Raw genomic sequence first — 9,770 nt, forward strand, 5'->3', positions numbered from 1 at the left:
TTGGATACTAATTCTTCATTAGATATCTGTTTTGTAAAGATTTATTCCCAGTCTGTGGCTTGAATTACTTTTTGTGAAAGGTGTAAGATCTGTGTCCAGTTATGCCAGCACCATTTGTTAAAAATACTATCCTTTCTCCATTGAATACCTTCTTCTCCTTTATCAAAAACCAGTTGACTATCTGGGTCTATTTCTGGGCTCTCTATTATATTCCATTGATATATTTGTCTATGCTTTCACCAATACCATGCTGTCTTGATTAGTGTAGCTTTATGGTAATTCTTGAAGTTGGTTAGTGTCCTCCAATTTGGTTCTCCTGCAATATTGTAGGTCATTGTGGGTCTTTTGCCTGTCTATATAAATTTTAGAATCAGTCTGTTACCACAAAATGACACATTGGAATTTCGACTGGGATTGCATTGAATCTATAGATTGGGTTGGGAAAAACTGGCATCTTGACAATATTGAGTCTCCTTATCCCCTCCCAACTCATTATCCATGAATGTGGAATCTCTCTCCATTTATTTAGTTGAATTTTTTCATCAGATCTTGTACATATTTTATTAGATTTATACCTAAGTATTTCATTTTTTAGTGCTAATGTAAATATGTTTTTTATTTTCAAATTTTAATTGTTTATTGCTGGTGATATTAGTAAATTTATATCTTCTATTTTCTCAGTAAACCTGACTAGAAGTTTATCAATTTTATTGATCGTTTCAAAGAACCAATTTTTGATTTTCTCTATTGGTTTCCTGGTTTTAATTTAATTGATTTCTGCTCTAATTTGTATTATTTATTTCTTCTGTTTATTTTTGTTTAATTTACCATCCTTTTCCTGGTTTCTTAAAGTGGAAGTTTAGATTATTGATTTTAGATCTTTCTTTTCCGTATATGCATTCAATGCTATAGAGTTCTTGCTAAGCACTGCTTTTGCTACATCCCCCAAATTTTGATGGTATATTTTCATTTTATTTGTTTAAAATATTTTTAAATATCTCTTGAGACTTCTTCTTTAACCCATGACTTTAATAGACATTCTCCCTGGGGTAAAGTGGGGGAATCTTTTAATCTAAATTATGGTTAAATTTGTACAGTGTGTCCTCTTAGTATGAAGATATAATTAAATATTTTGATTCCATGTTTGATTCCATGTGTATGTTTCCATGTTTGATTCCATGTGTATGATTCCATGTTTGATTCCATGTGTATGTTATTAAACCAAGTTTGTCTAGGAGAGATTCTTATGACAAAGCCAAACAGAGGGGATACTTTAATTTTCTTCTAAATGTTTTAGGATCTAGATGCATCTTTTACAGATGGCCCAGTATAAGCTAATTTCAGTAAACTGTAGGTTTACAAAATATGGCACATCCTTATCTTCTCACCGCCTTAGCAAGAACAGTTTCTAACTCTGACAAAGAGAACTGCTCATAGTCATAGAATTAACAAAACAGATCTGAATCAAGTAATAAGCTTATACAGGTTATATGAAGCTTATATGTAGCTAATTCCAGAAAATGCAATGTGAAAGATTCATAAGCAAAATTTTATTTTGCAATAACTGTTTTTGTGATTATGAATATATTGCCTGATCCAGGAAGAAAATGAAGAAACAATTGTACTTTTTAGAAGTTAATAAACTCTTTACTGTACAAGCCCATATACCTACAGCATAATGAAAGAACAAAGATAACTTCTTTGTACTCTGAATAGTTATCTCAAATCCAGTGAGTCTAAGGTATCTACTTCATGCCAGTATTTTTTCCTTTGTTCTGATGATCAAGTAAAAGCTCACAATGCTCACATGAAAAGAGCCATATCATAACTTTGGTGCAATCACTGTGGCTGCAGTAACACTATACCACACACATATACACACAACCACACATAGATATTTTTTAAGTAGAAGATGGAAAAAACAGTATAATTCATTTCAAAAATACTTCGAAGACGTTTTTCTTGAAATCTGTGACCACTTCATTTCTCCTGCCTTCTTATAAAGTTCTTAAAATTTATCAGTGAGACTTCTTCCATCTAATTACATTTACTCTCTGATGATGTCACATACTTATTAGCAGCATGAACAGTTCAGTGCTCACATAAACTGAACATTAAATAAGAAAGGAACCTACTAGAAGAGCGGTATGTTAAAGATTCTATTTTGTGCGAGTTTATGGAAATCCATAAAAAATGTCCTAGGTGGAGCGTATCGAGTTTCTTTCTCCTGAAACAAACATAATGAGCCAAAATATTTGAGTGAAAACAAATAACACAAAAGTACAACTCTTGGAGGAAAAAAACTCTGACATTTACCGACAGTTTGGGGAGGTGAAACGTCAACACTTAAATGATGCAGTCCATGACGTGAATCTGTAATGTATCTATGTCAGGCAGGAGTTTTCCACATTTGGGGCAAGAGTGAATTGGCATATTCTGTTGTTGCTGTTGCCGCCAGTTCCTATCCTCAGCTCCTGGGAGTAAACATTAAATTAAATGTTATTCTATTCCTTCCATGTTGCAAATAGTTTTTTTTTGATTAATTTTAATAATAGATAGCTAATTTTAACATCAGTTAAACTTTGTAATCAATACCTAGTGGGAAGTGAATCCAGGATATCTTTGTCTTTAACTGAGGTAACCTACACACATGCAGAATGTCTCCAAAAACAGTACTGCTGCCCTGTTATTTTAGGATTCAGGCTCTATTCCAGGTTCTAGGTATGTAAAAATACATGGTTTCACTTATAGATACAGGACAATACACGTTCTAGTAAAAACTAGAATATATGAGAGAAGATAAGAGGTGGATGAGGCTATAAGCTAAAGAGAAGGAGAGTATGTGGAGAAAATGATGACCAGAGCATGGAGAGGTAGTATCCTAGAACAGCATGCACCTCCTCAGAAGCACAGACAATAATTACGTTCATTCAGCAGATACTTTTGAGCACCCTGTGAGAGGGAAGAGAGGGATACAGACACGATGGGGGTGTCAGACAAGAAAAATGACAGCACAGTGCATGAGGGAAGTGCCATGGCTGTCATGCACAAAGTTGGTTTAGTGACAGGACAGAGAAAGGCACCTGGCTCAGACTGCTCTGTGCAGACAGGCCCCCTGGATGAGACTGATGCCACTTGAGAGGAGGCTTAAGAATGAATAAGGGTTATCCAGGCAATGCAAGTGAGGAGAAGAAATTGAAGAATGAGTCCTGTCATTTCCCCCAGTTTTGGAGCTGGACTGTGGTTCAAGTCTAAATCCAAGAATGCTTGAAGTAAGCCTTGACTCTAGGTAGGTCCCACATGTGCAAATTGTGATCAATGCTGGAATGACTTCTGGCTCCTGGGCATCTCCTTGATCTGACACTTCTGGACAAATGCAAACCATTTTGGAATTTTAGAGTTTCCACATAAGTCGCCAGACTTTCAGCCCCCCAAATGTTTTTTTTTGGAGGATGACAGTGGAGGTAACTGTCATGGTTTGTTGCTTCTGAGCATGTTATTTGACTGAACAACATGTGAGACTATTACAGATAGTTTGTGTTCAGCAAACTTTATAAGTACCCTTAAACAGAAATAAGGATCACAAGTCATGATTTCTGAATCAGGGAGCTTTCTAATGGTTTCACTGTTCTAGCTCAGGAGTTGGTGTACTTTTTCTGTGAAGAACCAGAGAAAAACTGTTTTAGGCTTTACAGGTCATATAATTTGTCACAGCTACTCAACCATGCCATTGTAGCATGACAGTAGCCAAACTTTAGCAGTATTATTTCTCTTACTTCAGTATAATCTTATGTTATGAATTCATCTTTTTATGTACACATCCTGTCTCTCCAACTGGACCATAAGCCCTCATGGGGGAGACCAAGCCCATTTGTTCCCTTGTGCTCAGCCAAGTGTCCTAGACCAGAGTGGACACTTAGATGGCTGCTGACAACATCATTTATGAAATATATTGGCGGGGGTGGGGGTGGGGTTCTTGTTTAAGGCAGCTTTTTTAGGAAACCAAAAAAAAATCTTAAGACGGTCTCTGGAATATTGTTTTTTATAAGACAAAAAGATTCTTAGGATAATTATGAATAAATTAGCACTTTGTGATGATTTTTAAATGATAAAGTCAAAGAGTATTTGACCAGTTCTTTTCCTTTTTGATGTAAATAAGCACTTGCCTTATATAGTTATGAAGGACAATCTTCCCCTAAGAAATCCAGGTGCATGAGATTGCTCTTTTTGACCTAAGACAATTGTGTAGGTACTTCTAGATATGAGGTATACTGGTGTTCCTAGGATATTTAAAATCAGATTAGAGAAAACGCATGGCAGTGCTCAAGTGAGTAAATGCAGCTTTCAGAAAAGAACGTGGCTTTATCCACTGATGCTAAAAATGCCTGAGGCTAATATTTATGTCAACCCAAATGCTGCTACCTCTGTATATGCCATATGATTACTGTGTTTTCTCGTACCCTGAATTACTACTTCCAATGTCTACTTTAGCCTATTTTTTCCTGTAAGAGAACTTTGGTGGGGGCACAGGGGGAGATGGAGGTAAAAGGAATACTTAGAGAAACTTCTACAAGATTTAATAGTTAACTATACATACCAATACTACTTTCTTGCTGCTGCTAACATTGTGAAGTAGTTCCATTTCAGTGATCAGTTGGTATGTGGAAGGGACTTAGACTGGTCCAGCATTAAAAAAAAAAACATTAAAGAACCAGTTTTATGTGAAATTTAGAATGGCTTCCTAAACCCAGAATCTTCTTACTGGCATTGCTATTAACTTTCCTTCTTGCCATGCCAGTCTTTGATCCTTTGACCTTCCGCGCCCCCCATATTTACAGTCAAGGATAACACTTCCCTTTTAGTACTGTTAAGACAGTGATTTATTATAAATTGCAGAACACTGTTACTAGTGTATTAAAACCATGTAATAAACACAGCACAATACTTTTAAGAAGTGTCATGATCAATTTCACTCAGTAAATTAAAATCTGGGTGTAGTACATATTTAAATGACAATCTATTCCATGTAGTACCATGTAGTGGTTAAGGGTCAGCTTGGGTTCCATATCCAGTTCTGCCCCCAACCAGCTTATGATCCTGAGTCATTTAACCTTGTCTTCTGAAAGACTGTGATAATATATACCTGATGAAATTCCGTGAGGATCACGTGAAATAATGTGTGAAAAGTGATCAGCCCAATGGTCATGCATAGTCAACTCTCAATAAATGGTAACATTTATTATGTACATAACACCAGGTAGTAGGTGAAGATATCAGCTGTGAAGGAGCTTATTTAAAAGACTTAAATGCATATTTATAACACATAAATAATTATAATATAAATAGCAGCTAAGTACCAAAATGGGAATAAAGTACTTCGGAAATTTAGGAGGAAGAGGTCACACTCCCGGTTTCATAGAGATGCTATTTGAAATGGGTTTTAGATACAGAGTGAGAGTTCACTGGAGAGACTGGAGGAAGACAAGGATATGAGTGAGGGAAGGGCATTCACGTGAGGGTCACCGCATAAACAAGTATATGTAGGTATATGAGCTTAAGGCAAGTTCAAGGAGCAGGGAATGATTCAGTTGGCTAATTTCTGTAGAGGATCAGAATGAGAGAAGGATTAAAAGTTTGGCTATGGCAGGCCTTAACTGCCAGTGTGATGAGTCTAGTTTGGATTCAGTAGGTAATAGAGATCGGGGCACTGTGGAAATAAGACTGATGATGGTGTTATATTTTTGGTAGCTTGGTTTGGAATCCATTATATAGGATGTAGTGGAATTTTTTTTCAAGCATCTTCTTCGTAGGATAGTTATTCCTCGGAGTCCTGAAAACCTAGAAACATGCATGACTTACCTCTTTCAACGAGGTAAGCCTGCTGGTCAGGGTCACTGATTCTCGCCCCATGACGGCTCTGCATTTCCATCAAGGACTGCCTACTGGGATTAAAAGCAACACTATGTGATATTCTAAAATTATGAAATATGACAACATTAGGCAGACATTCAACAGAAGTAAGAGAAAAAAAGAGCTAAACTGCAATGCCAAGGTGCACAGAAACCAGAACTTAAGACTTGAGTTGTAAATATTATTAGCACTAGGACATGATGTAGTAAAAGTAAATAATAATTAAGGTTAAAAAAATCAGTTAGGAAGTAACCAAACTGTCGATGGATAGATGGATTAGAAAAAAAGTGGCCTATTTCTAACAAGACATTACAGAGCAAATAAACAGAATGAATTAAATCTGCAGATATATACACGCAGAGTTCAAAAGCACGATGTTATGTAAAGCAAATTGCAGAACAATACTTATAATGATCATTTTGTAACTTAAGTACAGAGAAATTAATATTATCTTGATTTAAGATATTGCATAGATGTGTAAAAGTATATGACAGATGGGGATGCTACCCACCAAATTCCAGGCAGTATGGGGAAAGGAGGAGAGGAATAAAATGAGGGATGGGGAACAAAAAAGACTTCAACTTCATCTACAACTTCTTTTTGTCTTTTAATAAAAATATACTTGAAACAAATAAATGTCAGTAACTGACAATTCTGGATAGGGTACATATTGGTACATATTCTCTGTATTTTTCTATTCCTATTTCTCTGTATTTCAAGTTTTTTTCAAAATGAAAATTTAAAAGAAGTAATTTTAGCAGTATTTTCTTTTAAGACGTATTACAGAATTATTTAAAGTGTGAGGACTATTTCATCCATGACAATGGCAGGATATGACTTTGAAATTCATAATGTCATGTTTTTACAGCTTATGTAAGAGCAAAGAACTTGATCATGTTCCCACAAGACACTGCCAAGCCTTGTAAGTCAAACTAAATGTTAGGAACACAATCAAATGAAGTGGATTCTGAGCGAGTCTTACAGCTCAAGTTAGGAACCATCTTTGACAGGTCACCTGTCCTAGAGCCCTTGCTGAAATGGGCTCTAAGTGTTCACCTTACCTGTCTCCATCTTCAAAAGCATTGTTGTCTTTCAGCAAAATTGCCAGCTGCAATGCCAGTTGCTCCTTTTCTTCATGAATCTTTTCTCTTGCTGCTCTTTCAGCATGAAAATCTGAACAGTAAACCTCCATCTGTTAGAGGAAGAGACAGAAGTTACTACCCGATGTGGATTCTCTACAGCTCACCTGCTGATGAGGTGAACGGGCAGTGCTGCAGCCTGTGATATGCCTTAAAATGACAGGTACATGTTCCTGCTAGAACCAGTGTAGCAACCATGACTTTCTAACCTCTTTCAAGTAGAAGACACGAGTTGTGTGTGCGTGCGTGCATGTGCACACGCTTTTTAAGCAATTAGAACCCAGCAATTACTGATATAAGTGGTTCAAATACTGTATGTACCATCAATTCAATAAAATTCTCTGGTCTCTTTTTAAAAAATAATATTCAGGATTAGCTTAATATAGTAAATGGTTTATTTACTCTGTTGGGTATATTTATGAAGGCTGGCCTTAAGCTAAATTTAAAATAATAATAAGTAGATGCTGTTTATTGAATTCTAAACATTTGTGATATCCTATGTTATCTTATTTCACTTTATCAAGAATCTGAGAATGTAGAATTGCTATGCTCATTTTACATTTACAAGTTTAATGCTCTTAATCTTGGAGAAATTAGTTAAGTGGTCAAACCAGCATTTGAACCCAGACTGAAGCCCATATACCATGGACTCTTCCTTATACCATGTAACTTCCCACAGTGGTAGCCAGCCTCCAAGATGGCCCCCCTGATCCTCACATCTTAGTATTCATAACCTCATGTCCCCTCCCAGAATGAATAGGGCTAACGTGTGTAACCACTAGGATACTGCAGAATGATGCTGTGTGGCTTCTCAGCCTAGGTCATAAAATACACTATAGCTTCTGCCTTGTTCTCTCCTGGATTACTTGCTCTGGGGGAAGCTAGCTGCCATGTCATGAGGATGCTGAAGCAGCCATATGGAGGGAGAGGCCCAAATGGTGACTGAGGCCTCCCGCCCACAGCCTTGTGGGTGAACCATCTGGGAAATTGGCCTTGTAGCCCATCTGGAGTGCAGCCTCCTGAGAGACTCTGAGCCAGAATCACCCTGCTAAGCTGCTCTTGGATTCCTGATCCATGGGAAATGTGTGAAATAACAAGTGCTTGTTATTTTAGCTGCTAAATTTGGAGCAGAATTTGTTACCTAGAAAGAGATAAATACCTTCTATTATAAAATTATAAAGTAAAAATGAACTACTTAAGAGTAAATTATTCTAATACCAATTTTTAACTTTCTATATTTAAAATTAGGTTTTTCTTTTCAAATTTAGTGATTCTAGGATATAAATGTTTATCCGCTATTTTTTAAAGCAAAATTAATAAAATTTTAATATTCTATCACAATTGTATGTGATGAAGAAGTCATTTTAAGGGACTTCCTGCCATTTGTGAATGATCCAACATTTTATGGTTTCATTGATGGATCATGGGCTTTTTTGAGTCAGACCTAAATTCAAGTTAGAATCTCACTTCTACCACTTATTAGCTTTGAGCCAGGACGAACTAGGTCTTTCTTTTGTTCATCCCTATTCCCCAGCAGTGAGAACAGTGTCTAACATATTATAGGGGCTCAAAGAAGAGTTGTTGAATGAATGAAAAAGAGTATCCATGGAAACAAATGTCTTTGTAGAGAATGTGGTGGACGTACATGACTGCAATATCATTAGGTATCCAAAGGAAATGCTGTAAAGAGCTCAGGCTGAGATTCTGTTCCTGTAGAAATACAATTAAAGCCCTAAGCTCAGTCAGCCACTTCCAGGTTTCATTGGGTCAGCCACTTTTGGCAGCTGGTAATGAGTATGTGTATAGGGAACAATAAACCATTGACATTGTTTTTTTTAAAAATAATCTGTTTATCGGATTGGGAAACATTTAAAAGATTGGTGCAAGGATGTGGAGAAACAGGAACTCTCATCTGCTTTTGGTGAGAGAATAATTTTGGTTGTGCATTTTTGGAAGATAACTTGGTAATATGTATTTAACTTAAAAACAGGCAAACCCGGTGACCCAACTGTTCCGTAAGTACACGAAGATACATATACAAGGGTGTTCAGTTCAACATTGTTGGTAGCAAAATTATCGTTACAGCCTACATGTCTAGCAATAAAGGGCTGGTTAGATCTACCACGGTAATGCATACTTTGGAACATTATGCAACCATTAAAAAAATAACCTGTGGCTGCAATAATGAAATATGAGATACAGCATGAGTAAAAATGTTGTAGTACAAAAGGTATAGTGTAATCCCATTTTTAATTAAGCAAACAAATAAACAAAATGAAAACAGAAGAGACTTACTATACTATACTCTCACCAATATGGAATTGGGAAGAGGTGGATTTCCACTTTCTACTTTATACATTTTGTATAGTTTAAAAATTCTATTTCATAATGAATAGTATTATTTGTATAATTCAAAAATAAAAATATTTCAGTTCCTAATCATACTAAACCCACCTCTGAGATCTCTAATTATTTAAAAAGAAAAAGATTTTCTCCTCTTTTTGTGGTTTTACATCTCAGGCAGGATGTATTCTCACTCATAAACTCTCCTCCAAGTACTCCACACACTAGTCAACTGTATACAAGTTCTCCCAGAGAAAAATAAAAGAAGAAATGTGCCTTAACTTGTTTTTATGAGGCCAGCATAACCCTGATATCAAAACTTGACAAGGACATTAGCAAAAGGAAAATTCTAGGTCAGTCTTACTCAAGAATATAGAT

General features: G+C 36.1%; 1 protein-coding gene and 1 long non-coding RNA gene across 4 annotated transcripts in view; one reads left to right on the forward strand and one right to left on the reverse strand.

Annotated features, from left to right (window-relative positions):
- LOC105291698 overlaps positions 1-9,770 on the forward strand; it is a 38,780-nt gene that overhangs the window by 3,308 nt on the left and 25,702 nt on the right. Inside the window, exon 2 of the long non-coding RNA XR_002780191.1 lies at positions 7,075-7,212. This is a non-coding gene — a long non-coding RNA (uncharacterized LOC105291698). The remainder of the gene's footprint in view (positions 1-7,074; positions 7,213-9,770) is intronic.
- The window catches only part of OPTN (optineurin), a 38,335-nt gene continuing 30,096 nt past the window's right edge, over positions 1,532-9,770 (reverse strand). Inside the window, exons 12-15 of one of the 3 annotated variants that reach the window (XM_023530333.1) lie at positions 6,972-7,102; positions 5,860-5,942; positions 2,317-2,474; positions 1,532-2,227 (exon numbers count right to left, since the gene is read on the reverse strand). In XM_023530333.1, coding sequence (XP_023386101.1) covers positions 2,347-2,474; positions 5,860-5,942; positions 6,972-7,102 — 342 coding nt within the window. In that variant the 3' untranslated portion in view covers positions 1,532-2,227; positions 2,317-2,346. Of the gene's footprint in view, positions 2,475-5,859; positions 5,943-6,971; positions 7,103-9,770 lie in introns of all 3 variants that reach the window. The other 2 variants (XM_011359612.2, XM_011359611.2) reach the window with 2 other exon arrangements.

The sequence above is a fragment of the Pteropus vampyrus genome, unplaced genomic scaffold (assembly GCF_000151845.1).
Source record: "Pteropus vampyrus isolate Shadow unplaced genomic scaffold, Pvam_2.0 Scaffold49, whole genome shotgun sequence".
NCBI lineage: Eukaryota > Metazoa > Chordata > Mammalia > Chiroptera > Pteropodidae > Pteropus > Pteropus vampyrus.